General features: G+C 38.3%; 1 protein-coding gene and 1 long non-coding RNA gene across 2 annotated transcripts; both read right to left on the reverse strand.

The window, feature by feature from the left end:
• Window positions 1–3,656: 3,656 nt before the first annotated feature.
• Window positions 3,657–11,163, reverse strand: bcl2l12 (BCL2 like 12). Its single transcript, XM_032588709.1, has 8 exons — window positions 11,042–11,163; window positions 9,164–9,335; window positions 7,459–7,618; window positions 6,169–6,385; window positions 5,747–5,863; window positions 5,125–5,198; window positions 4,572–4,835; window positions 3,657–4,343 (listed from the first exon to the last, which is right to left on the reverse strand). The coding sequence occupies exons 2-8, from the start codon at window positions 9,331–9,333 to the stop codon at window positions 4,302–4,304; spliced, it is 1,044 nt and encodes a 347-aa protein (XP_032444600.1). The 5' UTR covers window positions 9,334–9,335; window positions 11,042–11,163; the 3' UTR covers window positions 3,657–4,301.
• Window positions 11,164–13,179: 2,016 nt separating this feature from the next.
• On the reverse strand, window positions 13,180–14,096 carry LOC116735868 (uncharacterized). Its single transcript, XR_004342451.1, has 2 exons — window positions 13,947–14,096; window positions 13,180–13,737 (listed from the first exon to the last, which is right to left on the reverse strand). It is a non-coding gene; the product is annotated as an uncharacterized LOC116735868 (long non-coding RNA).
• Between the last annotated feature and the right edge of the window lie 4,146 nt (window positions 14,097–18,242).

An 18,242-nucleotide genomic window follows, 5' to 3' on the forward strand; every position in this document is an offset into this window, starting at 1 on the left:
CTCACTGGCTACTTTATTATTCACCTGCATGTTAACTCAAGCAGCAAATCACATAGCAACAACTTCATGACTTACAGAAGTACAAGCTTAGCAAAAAATGAGGAGGAAAAGCTGTTTCAGTGACTTTGAACTGTTGATACCAGAGAAACATTTTGACCAGAAACGGCTCCTCTACTCATTTTCTCACACCCTCATTTCTCTGTCTCTCCCGCCACCAGGAAACATGAGACTTAGGCCATAACTGACAAACCGTTTCCAACACTTTGTTCAATCAGGACCAACTGCAGCAGTCCTGAAGGCAAAAACATGTTCAACCCAAGACTAGCGAGGTAGACCTAGAAGTGGTAATAAGTTATAACACATTACAATCTTAGCAGGTAATATATTATGACTTTATTAACAGATGTTGAATATATTAGCAGATATAATTTTCCAACCACAAACCTCTCTTTTGATAAGAAAATGTCAGCTTTTTTAATTAATCCCATGAAATTTTATTTCCTCTCCACAGTTGAGTTTTTTGCAGCAGCGGCTGCTGGACGGTTCCTCTGGTGTTTTTCTACTTTTCCATTTCTAGCTTTAGGAGCAAAGCAACGTGATACATTTGACTGGCAGCCAATCAGAAAGAGGACCATGGTAAACGTTGTTTTTCTGAGTTTCCCCTCTGTGGGACAATAAGGGCTATTTCTATCTTGATCTCCATCTTCAATAAGTTGTCAGGACAATCTTGTAAAATAGATATTTGACTTTGAGGAGTTTTATCCTGATTAAACAAAGATTGAAGAAGTTATTTTAACTTATATTTTGTAATAATGATTTAAAAACAGATTACATTTATAAAAATTTAAAAAAAATTTAGTTACGATTTTAAAAAAAATATTGGATTCCTTTTTTTCTCACGTTCCCACCAACATTCTGATGCCTCACTCGCGCCCCCTTGCGGCCGTGGCCCCCACTTTGAAAAGCACTGCTTCACACCACTGTATCAGAATCATTGCACTGCACTTGGTGATGTGGGTGCTGCTGCTCTGTCAAAGAAATCCATTCCATGAAGCTGACAGACGGTTTGCTGCTCTAAAGCTTCTGACTCTTAGACAGTCAGCTGATTCCACTGAAGTTCCCAAACACTTCCACTAGATGGTGATATGTACAATGATTGCTTGTAGATTCAGTTATTTAGATCCACTCTTCTCTTTAGGTCACCAGGTCGCTGCCTGTACCAAACAACAAACAGGGACGTCTGAGACGTTTAACTGTGAAATCTAAAACATTTTACAAGTTAAAGATGTGGATAAATTCTCCTTTTAAGACATTTTCTAGAGGTTGAATTTAACATATCCAAAATAATGGACTGGTACAATACAGAAAAACTAAGCACAAGAGTCAAGTCATCAATATAATCTTTGGCGTTTAATAAAAGACAGATAAGAGTTCAGCATTTAGTCAGTGACAGAGGTTGGACATTATCTACAGTACATGATCCTCCACATCAGCAGTTTCACTGGCAATAAATAAATACATAAAACATTTTCTACTCTGCCTAATATGACTAAGGTAAACTGCAATAAAAAACACAATGATAATTCAACAAACATCAGTTTCCCTTATTCACTTTAGTGCATTCCAGAATGTAGGTTATAGAGGCGCTGCAGCCTCCTGCTGCTGTTTAACCCGAACACAGCAGGCTCAGTGCTGAACGCAGCAAACACTACAGGAAATAAACACTTATTCACAGTATTTGCCATACATTATTATTAAACATAATGTAAACAAAACATAGTACAGCATAGACAACTGTAGTTTACTTTTTGTTTCATGTACCACTATGATTATATTTGACGGTAAAAGACATTTCCCCCTCGATTATGACTAAAAGAACTCTTAATGAACAGATTTATTATAAAAAACATCTTTACAGTAAACATGCTTCACAAATTCCTGATCCAATAACCCTGAATATTTTTGCATTATGAAAAGGTTAGTTTTATTTTTTATTATAAAAAAAACACACACACACAAAAAAAAAATTTGATAATAAAGTAGTGATCATATTACAGTACTGACAGTAGCAGCTGACACTTGGAGAATGAACATCACAAGATTGATAATATTGTTTAACATAAACATATGTACAGTACAGGAGAAGCTTTTTAACTCATCTGCTCACTCACACTGAGGAGTCTGTGGCTATATTTTAACCCATACTGTAAATGCTAACTGATTTTCACATCTTTAAAAATAATATCATTTCAGACTTATGGGTTGACCATCAGTGATTTGCACTTAGGCAAGTAAATATCAGCAATCACTGAATTTTCCCAAACATTTCATGTTTCCAACTTTTTTCCCAAAGACATTTCCGGAGAAGCTGTTTATATTCAGAGATGGGGTCGATCTGAATCACATCATTTTCATTTTTAAATGCATCAATGCAACCAGTGGCAGAAAGAGGCTTTGGAATTATTGCACTCTCTAGAATGTCGAGGTGCTCCTCGGTCAGAGCATGTTTAGCATACATGACCAGCTCTGGCTGGTGAAGACGGCTGCAGAGTCCTGGGCCGGTTCCAGGGTTACAATACGTTTAGTCTTACTGTTTGAAAACCTCTAAACTTTCCCCTCTAGACTACTTTTACTGCTGCTGCAGTTTTTTTCTTCAGCTGTTTGAAAAATAAAGCAACCCTTCCAACCCCCTCAGGCCTGACTGACTGCTCACTTACTATGAGCTGTTTTCTTTGTGTTCCTCTATAAAGAGCAACAACAGATAAGAGGAAAAATATTCTGCATAATAATCACTTGAAATAAATTCATTGGACTCTACTCTTTTTCTGCTTGACCTGACATGCTGATCAATAACTGATCAATGTTATAAATTACATTAGTGCAACTGAAATAGGGTATGCTTGTTAGCACTACAAGACATAAGTGTTACTTCTCTGTTAAAGAAAAAAGACATTAAATCGTTTTATCGATTTTGTTCTAAATTTGTGCTTAAATACTGAAATACAAGGAAACTTTTTTTTATCATTCTGTGAGAATCTCATACCGGTTCTTTTTTTTTTTGCACAGATTAAAGTGAGCATCTTGCATGTGGTGCCGTTTGTAAAGCTACACAGTTAAAAATGAATCATTTGGCGTATGTAACCTGTCATACAAGAAAAGAAAATGAGGATTGATTTTTTTTGAATTAATATATTTAATACTTCACTATTAATTTATAAATGCAAGAGTTTCAAACAAAATATTTAGTTGGTTAACTAAATAGCTAATAAGCTAATTAACTAATATAAAAATACACTTGTGGAGAACTGGAAGCAGACTACCAAAATAAAAGCTGGGTGTTCAGACCTTGTATAAAACTCCTGCTGGTGAGGCTGAATCCTTCAAAGCCGACTCTTCACTGCAATCAGTGATGAAGACATAACATGAGAAACAGTTGAAGTGAATCAGTATCAACAGCATTAGTTTATACGAGGTCTGCAAGACCCCGCTTTTATTTTGGTAGTCCACTTTTCAGTTATCGGCAAGTGAATTTGCGTGTTAGCTAAATATTTAGCTCTAAGTTACCGTAAATATTTAGCTTCAAACTAAATATTTCATACATGTAGCCCTGAACTAAATATTCTGTTTTCTAACTGAATATTTAGCTAAATATGTAGCTAGCTAACTAAATGTTTAGCTTTGAACTAAATATTTAGCTGGCTAACTAAGTATTTAGCTTGCTAATTAAATATTTAGTTTGAAACTGTGACATTTATAAACGAATGTTGAAATTGTGAAATTATGACTTTCAACAATGAATCAATGTTGTTAATTTTTGTGTGTAACTTTTGAAATGGCACCCCATAATCTTTAGCATTTTTTCCATGAGCTTTGTCAGTTAAAATATAACTTAGTAAAGTAGCTTCTCCTGTAGCTCTGCTATTTACAATAAAAGCTGCTGTAAAACATCTCATGTCTCACTATGGAATTTCATAATCCAAGAGGTAAAATACAAGTAGTTGATTTGGTTTTTGTACTTTGTTTTTCCACAACAAAATGGATTTAGCTACTTAGTTTTAGTTTCAAGGACAGCAGGTCCTTGAAAACCAAGGCTAGTAGCAGCAGTGGCAACAGCCTGGTCCCTGGTTGAGTGGTTAAATGTAAAACACAAACTGGAAGCACTCTGGTGCAGCAGGAACCAAAGAGACCATGTCTATGTAATGTGACTGGTCAGATTAAGCTCTGCTGGTCAGCTCCTCGGACCCTGTTGGATGACATTATCCAGTTGAGCCTTGGTTCACGATAAACACACATTCAGGACATCAGTCCCACTCCTCAGTCTTTTCTATATTCAGCATCTTTCCCTGCAGATAAAACACAGCCATGTTTGAGCTTTTAGGTCAAAATAAGAAATACGATTAATCTGCATTATTTAACATTAGCTTGTTTAACATTTTAGATTAATTGTACATGTTAATGTATTACTGTTCATAGCCCTAACATATAGCCAATATCTATTCCAATCCAATGCAATATATCCAGTTGCAGTGATATTCCATTTTACTGAGATGGACCTGAACAGGACCACTCACCCATCCTCCCTGACTTTTGACCCAGGGGATAAAGTTATCCATGTAGCGCTCTGCGAAGCCCTCAATCCGCTGCGTTCCTGTGGCTGTCACCATGCGGCGGGACACCTCCATGGAGACGGCTATTCGCTGTAGTGTTGGACTGGTCGACGGTTGCAGCGGGGGGGCCTCAGTCACCTGACTCCTGCTGAAGATGTCTAGAATATGCTCGAACGATCTGTATGAAAGACGAGACAGTCTGGCGCGCAGCTCTGGATCCTGCTGGATCTGCAGGGGAAGGTCACAGGTTGACAGCAGTCTGTGTTGTTAGCTTCATCTTTGCTGTATTGTACATTAAACTGTCCGTACATGCTTGCTACATTATGGAAGACATGTTCAGGAGGTTGAACCTACAAATGTCCTACATCATTATTTCCTGTTCATTTTAATAAAGATTTCTATGGAAATTCTAATATTACAAATTCACTTGTTTCCCAGCTTAACCAAAGAACTGTTAACATTTGACAAACAAATATGTTTTCTACCTTTATGTAACTTATAATGTGATGGAACCTACCTTAGTGTTCATGGCATCTCCTTCTGAACTCAGCAGCTTCACCAGCCGCTGAGCCAAGATTTCATTATCACACTCTGCAGAAACATGGAGACATCAGTTCAGTTCCAGAACCGGACCCTACAGCTCTGACCTCGTGTCTGACATGAACCAACTAAAAATGGCCGCCTGTTTCCCTCCACTGCTTCTCGCCTTGACAAAGAACTAACATGTGCATGTTAATAATTCATAAATAACACAAAATATAGGCCTTATTTGCCAATTTTACTGTCATGTCTTTGTGCAACGACAATAAAATAAGTCTGAGTCTTGTTTGCTTTAGCTATGCAGGGTTTTATACGGAGAGCTTCTGCTTCATATCTCTGTTGTTAACAGGTGAAACGGCACTACTGACTACTTTCAGGAAGGAAGACCGTCTGACTCTCAAAAGAAAGCTAGAGCTTATTAACATACACTGGGTGTATCAGAGAAAAAATACACAAAATTTTATTAAAAATTTTTTAATGAGAAAAAATACACACGATGAATTAAAACTGATTTATATCACTGAAATAAATGAACTTCTTTATGCTCTAATATGATGCACGTGCTCTACATGAGCAGAACTAGGTGTGAGTGTGGTTACCTGGCGGTCGCTTTAGTTTTGGGCTTGGCGTCTTTATCTTGGTGGACTGTTTGATGATGTCTTCCAGCTTCTGAGCTATTTCATCATAAAACTCCAGAGGCTGATCGGTTTTTGGAACTATTATAGATACAGATGAAAATTAATTTCCTGCAGACAAGTCTATCATATTAGTTTGCTAAAACAGTCGAACTAAATATCATCTCCAAGAACAATCTTTACAGCCATGACTTCCTTTGAGTAGCAAATGACTTCTTTGCGTTGTGGTGACTTCGCGATGCGAGATCGCTAAGCTGTAATACAATTTAACTTTGCTTTTTTATTTATCTTGTAAGTTCAGTTCTTATTTCCACAAACACAAAATAATCAGAAGGTTGCAGGTTCTGAGGGAAACGTGTTTCAGAGGTTTGTGCAGTGGAACTCACCAGGAGCGACGGGCTCCTTTGCTGCTGCCGCTTTCTTGCCAGGTGCCAAGTCACTCTGTCTCTGAGGATGAGACTCGTTTTGTTCTTTCTCCTTCTCTTTTTTCTCCTTTAATTTCATTTTGAAAAACGAAGCAATCTTTCTTTTGATTGCTTGCCTTTGCTTCTTCATTTTTTCAACTTCCTCTTCATCTGAAGATGAGGAGGCTGAGACGCTGTCCTGTAAAACACAGTTTTCATATCAACACTGAATATTTATGCTCTATCACCAGAAATACATTATCCTCCGCACTGACTGGATGTCAACCTCTCACAGTACGAGCCTTACAGAATACTTCCTTGTTATATCTGTCTAAGGGCCATGTCAATGCTGGTTTTACTCCAAAGACTTTCTCGATTTTGCTGATCAAATAAGCAAAAACATTGTCTTTGAAGAGAACTGCACTGATTTCAACATGTTTAACCCAGACCGATGCTGTGAGAAGGACCCCAGAAACACTGTTAGAAGACACATCAACACATGCAGAGGCTTTGAGAGAGATGTTGATTTGTTTCAGAAGGTACAGACTGCCAGGCTGCATTGGAACAGTCAAATCAATACTGACTTTGCTGAAATCTCTGAAACAGGTTGAAAACCTGCCTGAAGTAAAACTGGAATTTAGCATTTGGTGAAATTGATCATTACGATTTCCCCTCTGGTCTCGTCTATCATCAAGACTTATCAAAGGCCATAAAAGGCAACCGAAGTCAAGCTAACTAGCTAGACAAACACATTGTCAGCATGAAGAGCTTGAAAGCAGGACACCTGAAATGTTGCGGCCCAGCAGACATTGCCTTCCAGCAGCCAGCCAATATGTTTAAAGAAATGTTAAATAAAAAAGCAGCTTTATAGTATTGATTATATTGGAATATGACAACAACTGTAACTGCATATATTGTGCAGCTTTAGATGAACTATTAGTGGAGGAGTTAAACTGATGTCTTCAAGTAAAAACATGTTTTTACGATTAGTTTGAAGAGTCACAATCAAATATTCCTTTTTTTAAATAAAAAAGCAGAAGTATGGGTACAACTTTTGTGACTGTTTATCTGTGACAAATTATAATAATTCCTAAAGGTGATTAAATCCACTAGGACTCTCTGTAGCCTTAAGAAAACCCTTTATTACTGAAGATGCAACAGAAACATGAATTTCTTTTTTTTTTTAACTAAAGCAATGACTTTTACTGGGGATGAACACAAAGACACAAAGAATTAAGGACTAAATGTGAAGTGAAAGCCATAGATCCTTACTTCTGCTGGTTGGGACTGTTTGGGCTTGCTGCTCCGGCCCAGTGAGCCTTTCCCACGGATAATGGACCTCTTCATCAGGTCTTTGATTCCAGTCTTCTTGTCGTCTTCTTTTTCCGTTTGAGCGTCTGCTCCGTCCTTTCGTTTAGACTGTGGCGACGAGCTAGTATGAAAAATACATGTTTTGAATAATCAGCTTAGTTCAGAAATTACATGTAAAAATTCCTTCAATTTTTAATTCAGAAAAATGGAATTCAAACTAAGAAAAGCAGTATTGGTGTACATTGCCTGGCAAAAGTATCATAACTCTTGTAATTTTTCATATTTAGCCTTGTTATAATGGAACTATTGAATTAAGCTTCACACCACGTCACTAAAAGAAATAGATCATAATAATATCCACATAAACCAGGCTTGGTCAGACAACCCTCGTAAGATTTCTGACAGGAGTCAAAAAATCCATCACTGCTGCACAATGGCTGCTGGAAACAGAAAATGGGTTTGTTAGTTTTTTACATGTTGAAAAGTGCCTCTCCTCTAAACTTGCAAATATATATGTTTGAAAAAAAGTTGCATTTGTGAAGAAAAAACCGTTTTTGTGCTGAATTATGGTGCTTCTGAGTCTGCTTCGGGGTCAAAGATGTTTGCTTGTATCACTGTGCATCTGTTTGAGGCCATTTTCACTGAGTTGGTAGGGCGTAGCCAGCACCAGCTTATTTGCAGAATCGTGATGTAGTCCTAAAACATCGCATTTCTAAATGAGCTCAAAACAGGCAGAACTGATTGGGTGAAATCTCAACATCTGAGAATGATTTTGTATGTTAAATGCAGGGTTATCCCCAGTGTACTATAAGCCTGGCAGGCTACCAGGCTTTACTCGTGCCCCCACCAGGCTTAGCATTTCTTATTTATTTAAGTTTTTTTTAAATATCTGCATTTTTTTCAGACTTTATAGTTGGTGTTCAGATATTAATCTTCCAATCTTCCAGTAACACATAATTATCAAGTAATATTTTCATTTTTCCTGCGACCTTTAAACATTTTTTAACTCAAAAACACGGCAGGCCGCTGGATGAATGACTGCACTAGCACCCAACCAGTTAGCTTAGCACGTTTTCTGGGCGAAACTTTGAAATGTATTGAACATTTTCTGTAAAGCTCACAGACTTATGCTAGTTTGTTCAAGGAAGCAGTGGACCTTTAAAGTACACATAGCATTATCCAAACTTTTGCTTTCATTTTTAAAATATTTCAACTTTAACTCTTTCACTCGGACCTAAAGGTGTATGTCTTTTTAATACTGGAGTCTTGAGTGTCAATAAATATATCATAACTTCTTAATTGAAATCATATCACATCTTTGAATAGCCTAGGGAAGAAAAAAATCCCCAACAACAACATTTTGCTCACAAGCATTTCAACTTTCAATCAGAAAACTCCAAACAAAAGAGATTTTTTTTTTTTTTTTTCCAAAGAAAACCAAAGAGACATGCTGAAAAATAAAACTAAAAAAAAGAGAAAATTGTAAAATAAAAATATTAACAATATTTTTTTTTTAAAAAACACACTTAAAAGCACTGACAGTAAAAGTATGCAGAATAAAAATGTGAAAATAAATTAAAATGGAATGAAAATAATTAAAAATGGAATTACATCATAAAACATTGCTCAAACACCAATGTAGAGCTTTTTTAAACGCCAGCATTACCTGTGCCTGCTATGATCATCATAGGCTCCTGCTACCCTGCCAGGCCTGTCTTTGTGGGGGGTGGAGATGGTTCGTTCAAGAAAAGCCTGGAGGACTCGATGCGTCTCAGTCTTGATCTCAATCAGAGAGACGGACGAGACGGAACATCTACGATCTGCAGGCTCCGACATCCCTGACAGGAAAGCAGACAGAAAGCAGCGAGCTTCAAACACATGAGAAGTAAAACTATATCTCTGTAATTTTAAAATTACAAAACAGTCAGAAATAGCTCCGTCACAGTGAGGAAATCAATGGACTCTTTATTGAAATAATTGCAGAATTAGTCTACCATCATTTAGTTTTCCTTTTCCCCCAGGACAATTCACACTGGCAAAGTGGAGCAAGGTGGAGCTTCCCCTCTCCACCCCTGCTTTACCTCCATCCACACCGTTTACACTGTTTACACACCTTGAATTAATAAAGGAGCTACTTCAATCTTTGTTTTATAAACTCTGTGCTCCTTTATTTCTTGGTCTGAGATCAAGTCTTAGTTTTTATTTCATGTAATGAAGAGTGAAAGGCAGAGTGAGCTCCAGACTGCAGCTGATTCCTTCAGAAATTCAGTATGAGCATATTTTAATCACTTCCAAGTATTTGTCTTAATGTGTAAATGCTTATTTATATGCATTTAATAGGGTTGATATTACCCTATTACAAATATAAATATTTGTATTTATTTAGAGGGTATATATATTTATTGTGTATTATTTGATCAATTTTCAAAATAATACATATCAGCCTTTATCAGATTTATAGATGGATTGAATTATTAAAATATGATTGCTTATAGATATTAACAGATATTAATGTGAAGATGTTTTGTAATGTAACCCCAAAGATAAAACAGTACAGGTGTAGATTCCTAAACTACAGTGAATCAGGCTTAGACGTAGATGAGATGTCATTGATTTGATATCGAAATGTTTATTTCACTCGTTAGAAACTTGAGACTTTACTAGGAAAATATGACTTGTACGGCTCTGTCTTTCTGACAACTTAAAACTTTAATTATAGGGTTAATGATGGATATGCCTTATTTAATTATGGGACTTCTAACTGAAAAACCTGAGTCATCATGCCATAATATTTTTTGTTATTAAACTGTCTGTGTCTGTCTATGCCATAGTTTCATGTTTAAAGTCTTCAGAGACGTTTCCCTTTGTGTGGAACATAACTCAACATATTGGGACTGCTTTAGGACAGAATATCTCAGCTGATAAGTGAGCAGTGCTGCTGTCCTTTCAGGATGGACCATCTCAAGATGGAAATCAGGTCTGAGGAAACCATGTTCTCTGGCTGTCTAATTAAATCAAATTAAATTCAACCTAGCCCAACCGCTGACGGCAGCCATGACGAGTGTGTTTCACTTCGTCAGTCAGATGAAGTGAAACACGCTATCACTGGTCATAATGTTATGCTTGAATGGTGTAAAACAGAGTATATAGCAAGTACAAGAACAGAGACCTGAGCCTTCATTCATTTCGATGGAGGCCCCGGAAAGCACCGAGAGCAGCCGAGTCGGTTTCGGCTGAACACCGGGCTGCTACTGAAGAAACTAAATAACTCTACAACAAGGAAATGCTCTCCAGATTTCTGTCTTCACCTCACAGAAAGGAGCACTAACAGCCGTAACAGCTGAATAAATTTGCTAATGTTACATCTTATTGAAAGCAGCTATGAGTTTCACTGGACCGAACTTCTACTTTGGGACACAGAATCTCAGTGACTCAGGACGAAACTTTTCCCACACAGACTGTTGATAATAACTCCATAATAACATTGCTGTAATTATTCTGTGCCTGAAATGAAGGAAAACTGAACCGAAACCACCCAACTTACCCGCTTGTGTTTCGGTTGTCGAACAGTGTCCAACTGAGATTTGTTGTTGTTGTTGTCCTGACTCCTGGAGTCAGTCTGCGCAGCTTAACAGGACAGCTCGGCAAAATGAGGAGCTATTCTGGAAGAGCCAATCAGGTGTCTCTTCCTGATACCGCTGAAAAATGGAATGTGTAGTCTGTGTCTTTGTGTCTTTCGGTTTTTTTTAGTTTTTTACTTTCGTTTGTTTTTCACATGTGAATACACGAAAAATGTGCTAATTTATGTGTGTTGTATTTGTGTCTCCTTTAGCCTTAAACACCAATACAGCAACGATAGCAAAAACTTTCTACAATTGTAAGGTTTATAAATTGTGTACAAATTTAGGTTTTATGGTATGCGTAGTTTTTCACTACCATTTCAATGTTGGCTACACCTTTAATAAATAATAATGGTGGGAATTAGTGTGGTTTTGTATGCATGACAACAACAGCAGCTCTTTAATTTATTGTGGTTCTAAGCCGTTCAGTGGTTTATAAACGAACATTATTTTCAAGTCTATTCTTTGACCTCCGGGGTCAGTGGGAGGACTTTGGAACTGGGTGATGTTCTCTGTGTTCCTGGTTTTAGTCACAACGCCAGCAGCAGCTTTTTGGATCAGTTGCAGCTGGAGGGTTGATATTTTTAGGCAGATCTGTGAAGACACTGTTGCAGTAAACAGTGCGACTAAAGATAAACACATGCGTGAGTTTCTCTAGATGTTGCTGAGACATTAGACAAACTTATTTGTCTGTGACCAGTTATAACTTTCTGCATGAAATGTTATATTTTTCTCATAAATAACATTCAAGCCTAGCCTATGATGGTATGGAAAAAAACTAGAGTTTGCCTCACAGACTGGCTTTATTTATCCATTGTTTTTCTTTCTGTATGAAACAGATGGCAACACATGTGGAATGTGGCAGAACAGGATATTCCAACAAAATATGAGCATCTGATAAAGCTGCAGCAGCTGATAGCTGGGGTCATGTTTATAAGGCGGCTGCTACGAAACTCAAACCCAGCTTCTTTATGCCCATTGTCTCTGCTCCCAACACATCAGCTGTGAGGAAGCTGTTGGATGCTCTCTTGCTGTCATGATGAAGATAATCAGTGTGTTTCACTTTACCTGTCAGGTTCTCTGACAATCCAGAAACTTCAGGTTTGGTATTAGTATGTGCATGCGTCTCTGTTGGCCTGTGATGAACTGGTGACCTGTCCAGGGTGTAACCCATCTCTCACCCAATCACCACTTGAGAGAAGCACCATCACTCCTATGCCCTGACCCCTTCCTCTCTGCCCCCAATCTTGCAAGTACAAGCGGGCGATGGATGTTATTATTTATATGTTAAAGTGCCAGTTTTATGTGTTGTCAAGACACATGGTGCCATTTTATATCACAATCAAATAACCATGTTAACTTCAGTTGTCATAAAAATGCTATTCATACCAAATATGACTTTGTAATTTAACCCCTTGAAATTGGGCCTCTGTCTCTTTAAAAACTCCTGCTCTCGTTAAAACTCCACTTTCAAGAAGTCATCACAACATGCCTACTCTCTTAACCCTTTAACAATGTTTGTTTGTTTTTTTACCAGCGTTTAACTGAGAAGTAGGTCCTATAATGAGCTCAGCAGTTCCACCAGATGTTTGCTAATTGCTACTGGCTAGTCTGAAGGAGCTGAGTGGAGGAGGGCTGCTCTGTGAGGCGAACCCTGGGAAGTTTAGAAACTGCAGCTGTGAGGAGGAGCTGGCACTCAGTCCACCCCGATGTTTTCCCATGGAGATTAAAGGATTTCTCAAACATGCATGAAAGAATCACAGCAACACTTCAAGTTTTTGATGAGGGAATGATGGACAGTTTTTAAAAAGTCAATTTTATATAAAACTTCCCCTTTAAATTTTGTGATCAGAATGATAAGGTTTACCTAGTTTACCCAAGCGAGATTCCAAGCTCTACTCTGAAATCATGATGGTCTAAGCAAGACATTCACTAACATCCTCCTAAATCAATTTCATATTCATATTTGATCAATGACATGCAGAAAACTCCCCTCCATTCTGGTCCATACTGAAAACTTTTACAACATTTTGTAAGAAAAAGAACATTAATGCAACAGAGATTTTATAAACACCAGTTTAATAATTTATTCAAATGCTTTTCAGTCGACTTCATGCTACACCACATGTCATAAATGTCATACATGTCACAGTCATGAAATTAGAAAATTATTTGTTCTGAGCAACAGATTCCCTTGAAAATCACCAAAAATAAAGAAAAGCAACAGCAGGACAGATTCATCAGTTCAAATAGGTTCTGATGTTTAGGGTTAGGGGCTGATGATCTTTATTTCATGTAGAAATGATGGAGGAGAGAAAGGCGGCAGTCTTTGGCACAGCGCCTCCCAAACCTGTCCAGCGTCAATAAAATCAAGGCACTGGTACAAGGATTGGGAGTGACCAGACCAAGAATGAGGAACATTGACCAAAACAAAAAACAGAAAAAAAGAGAAAAAAACTCATAAATGCCAGTAGAGTAGATGATGAAATGTTTATCAGGTTGGGGAAAAGTTCTGTTGATGCTGAGCTCTGAGCTCTGAGTCCTAGTCAAAGTCTTGTACTGCATACCCTCCCTTCTCTGCAGCACACTCCTGTGCTGATCTGCTTGCAAATAAAGAGTGCTAGAGTTGAAAAAAAGACTATTTCAGTTGAATTGTTGAAATACATCAGACCATAACCCTAACACAGGTAGAACAAAGTGAGAAAACTTGTAACAAAACTCTAAATATATTAGGAAAATCTAAAATATATTTTTTAAAAACATTTCGTTCTGTTTTCTAAGGTAAATATTGAGCTCAGTTCTTCGTGAAGCTGTTTTGTGCATGCTTACCTTCTGCAACACAAAGCCATTTCCTGCCTGCCTGAAACTTGTTGCCTCCCTCCAGCTCTAAGTCATCTCCAGCTGAACCATCCTGTGCATCGATCCGTCCTCTGCCACATCTCACCCTCTTGTCCCCAGATCCTGACTCCGGTCCCTCTATCTAACTGCTCCCCTGCAAAAAAAATAAAAAAAATCACAGTCCCTCAGAGGTGTGGCCAATAAGGAACCAGGCAGCAGGGTGAGGCACTTCCTCTGTGACAGGAAACTAACAACAAACACCCAGAGACCACAAGAGCAGGAGAAGGGGGAGGGGAATGAGATGAAGAGATGCTGAAGTTTGATGACTCTGAGTACAGTTAGAGTTCACAGATGGGTCAGGGTCAAAAAAATACCACTCTAGTTGATGTTTGAATTCAAATTAATCTTAAAGGACAATTGGAGTTGATATAGTGAAGCCTGACTGTGAGCTGCAGATTACTACCACCTGATTGTTCCCTCTTTTTCTCACCAGAGGTCTCTTCCAGAAATCCCACAAGTCAGCTTGTTTAGAGCTGATGCAGAATTTGATAGAACATCACGGGTGTCTCCAATGACCAGGACCTTATCTTTGGAGATGTAAAAGTCTCATTCAATTCAAACACAAACTGCTCCTATAAATAAATAAATTCCATCATGAACATGTATATTATTATTGACTGTGCATTCCAGTTTCAGTGTCAGATGAGTAAGTGCGGTGATTTTTTTCCATGCTATATTCCATAATAATAACTGTAGATTAACTCGTTCATTGTTACAAGTCCTCTTCATAATCCTCTGCAAGGATTACAAAGATGATCTGGTGAACAAGATCCTTCAAGTAATTTCCCTTAGAAGAATAAACTTCAATACCAGTCAGTGGGAAAGTAAAGCTGGAACATTGACAACTGAAAGCAGTGATCGGTTATTCATTTTACCATGCATCAATGTTTAAATGTTAGTCAATGGGTCAATGATGTCCTCATGTCAGTTAAGGTGTTGAAAAGACCCATCCTTCAAGGTGTAGCTTAAGATTTTTGAAGTAATATTCTGTTAAATCAACAAACATTCCTTAAATGTTTGTTAAGAAACAAACATTTCTAATTGATGTGATACCATGTAAGAAAAAAAACTGATGCCTGAACCCATTTTCAAGTCTGTGTCTTGAAAGAAAATCTACAACCATTTTAGATACAGAGGTTCTTGAATTCACCTTATTTTTTATGGTTGAAATGTTAAAGTAAGGCAGGAAAACATGTTCTTTAACATCTAGCTGCCAAAGTTTTTAAGTGGGATAGAGGTCCCGTCACCATTTTTGTAATTTTGTATTTTTGGTCATTTCCTCCCCAGGAGAGCTATCTGCTGCTCAAAGTTTCATACCCACCAGGTGACCCTTGCTACCAGCAGAGAGATCAATGGCAAATCACAAACATTTGTTGTGATCCAGGCAGATTACAGCTTTTGCTCATTTATGAGTGGTAAAGTTTCACAAAAACCAAAAGATGCAGAACTTCAAACAGGATTAAACACAGATTCATTCTTGTCACTGTTGGCTTCTGCTTCTACATGCACACCACGATCCATCAACCCCTTCAACCTATCTCTACCTTGAACCATTCAAAATCTGTCAAAAATTGCTTATATGCCAAAAATATTTATTAATCTCCTCTGGTCATCTGGATTCTTGTTCCTCTCATGTTGTGATTGGCCCAAACAAACACAATTCAAACCTACCAGTCGTTTTCTCTGCGCACATTTTGAAGGCCTTGCATTTAATAAAATCTTGTGATGGAAAGCTATATTTCATAACCCATTTGTGTTTTACAGTCAGTATACACTTGTATGATGTTTTTAGGACTTTTTTGAGTTTTCATTATGTAAAACACTTTGAACTGCCTTGTTGTTGAAATACTAATAAACCTGATTGATTGGTTAGTGAAAGACATACATCATTGGATAGCAATAAAGATGCACCTATTTGAAACATGCAACTGGAGTTAGTTTATGGTTTTTAGCATGGGGTGGGAAAAAAACAACCATAAGACGTTATCGTCACGAGGCGCAAAAGAACTTTGTTTACTTCATATTAATCAAAGTCTTATTTTAACATGTCGATACAGTTAATTAGAACTCGGTTCTAAGATAGTGTACAGTGAAACCAATGGAGTTGGGTTATTTCTGATCAAACTGTCATGCCATGTGTGGTTAATCAAAAGTCTGTCACAAATCAGATCAACACATTTAAAGGAATACAAACCTTAGAAAGATCAGATGAATTGTAGAAATGTGTCTTTTACTGGTATATCTCAGTTAATCATGTTTGTGCTACGCACCAAGAAGATGTCTTGTACATGCAGTGATAAAGTCCTCAAGTTCAAAGCGTGCAGATAAAGAGAAGTGGTCTTGAGTTAACTGCTGGGTGGGGCATCCACGGGGGATAGCTGTTTATGTAAGAAGTCTGATTCAACTTATTATCTTGTTTAGCATCAGCTTTGCCATTCTTACCAGCTCATTAACTCCAAACTGCATTTCCAAAGCAGTGAAACAGTCTTAGAATGTCAGACCTTATATGGTCCAGTCTGGACCTGCTGCAACGGTGGCCGCAGGGCAACAAGGGAGTTTATCTGTGTGAGAAGATGAGACTCTTCCTGGGTTTAGTTTGTTATGATCCATCAGTCCTGCTTGACTGTGTTATTGTTGTTCTCTACATATTCTTGTCTTTTTGACTGTTCTCAACATAGATTCCCTTAATATAGCAGAAAAAAGGCAACAAATCACTTTTTCTTTCCTACTTGCTTGATTTTTTATTTCCTTTCTTTCCTCTTTCGTTCTGTCTGTCTTTCTAGCTCTTTTTATCTCTTTCTTTCAGAGCAGGTTGTTCTGCAGAAAGAGTTGCCCTTGCTTTCCTGTTTTTGGCATGTAGGCTCTGTCAGGTTTCAGCCATCCGACTGAGTGAATGCGGTGGCTTTGAAACGATTGTATGGATCTGCAAACAGGAAGCTCAGTCAGACAGACAGGAAATGCTGCTGAATAAAACAAGACTTATAAGGGAAAGTCAGGCACTGCGACCATCACAGCCGCTTCAGCACAATACCGGTTTTCTCACCACCAACCTGTGACTCACATTTTCTTGATTTCCAGCAGGTGTTCGTTATGTAGTGATGGAGCAGCATCTCCTTTGCCCAGCTAGTCAGTTCAATCACAGCAGTGGCATCTTTAAGTCCCTCTCAACACATGAAGCAGGTTGGAAGATGTCCTTAAATGACATTATGTTATCGGTGCCTTTTCAAAGTATTCATACCTGCTGAACTGTTTTACATTCAAACGTTTATGTATTTTAGTTGAGTGTGTATATGTCAACACTCTGCTGCAGTTCCAGCTCCAGTCACAGGTCATTTGATGAAAGTCTCCAACAGCTTTACAGATCTACAGTACAGACTGACTCAAGGTCAGTCAGACTGAATGGAGAGTGTTTGTGAACATCACTTTCTAAATCTTACCACAAATGTTCTATTGTACTTAGGTCTGGACTTTGACTGGATCATTCACACACGAATGCTTTGATCTAAACCAGGGGTGTCAAACTCCAGTCCTCAAGGGCCGGTGTCCTGCAACTTTTAGATGTGCCTCTGCTGCACCACACCTGAATAGAATAATTAGGTAATAAAGGCTCTGGAGAACTGATCTACACAAGGAGGAGGTAATTAAGCCATTTCATTCCAGTGTTTTGTACCTGTGGCGCATCTAAAAACTGCAGGACAGCGGCCCTTGAGGACTGGAGTTTGACACCTGTGATCTAAACCTTTTGACAGTCGCCTATGATAGGTGACAGGATTGTCCTTGATTTACCTCTTATGTCACAGGTGTCAAAACTCCAGTCCTCAAGGGCCGCTGTCCTGCAGATTTTAGATGTGCTACAGGTACAAAATACTGAAATAAAATGGCTTAATTACCTCCTCCTTGTGTAGACAAGTTGTCCAGAGCCTTGCTAATGACCTAATTATTCTATTCAGGTGGTGCAGCAGAGGCACATCTAAAAGTTGCAGGACACCGGCCCGTGAGGACTGGAGTTTGGCACCCCTGTTTTATGTCATGTCCAGATTACAGGCTGACCAGAGCTGTGGGAGATGTTCAGTGTTTGAGATACAGTTCTGGAGCCTAACCCTGCTTCTCCACAGCTTTCTCCCTGACCCGGCGCTGCATCCCCTGGTCTCCATGCTGCTCTTCATTCTCTGATGGTCTCTAATAAACTCTGAGGCCAAAAGCAGAACAGCTCCAGCTATGCTTCGA

The sequence above is a fragment of the Xiphophorus hellerii genome, chromosome 16 (genome assembly GCF_003331165.1).
Source record: "Xiphophorus hellerii strain 12219 chromosome 16, Xiphophorus_hellerii-4.1, whole genome shotgun sequence".
In the NCBI taxonomy this organism is placed as follows: domain Eukaryota; kingdom Metazoa; phylum Chordata; class Actinopteri; order Cyprinodontiformes; family Poeciliidae; genus Xiphophorus; species Xiphophorus hellerii.

Coding starts and splice junctions, on each gene's coding strand:
- bcl2l12 (XM_032588709.1), bottom strand. CDS start 9,333: ATGTCGGAGCCTGCAGATCGTAGATGTTCCGTCTCGTCCGTCTCTCTG. Junction 7,619..9,163: donor GATGATCATAGCAGGCACAG/GTAATGCTGGCG, acceptor TTTTCATACTAG/CTCGTCGCCACAGTCTAAAC. Junction 6,386..7,458: donor AACAGTCCCAACCAGCAGAA/GTAAGGATCTAT, acceptor TGTGTTTTACAG/GACAGCGTCTCAGCCTCCTC.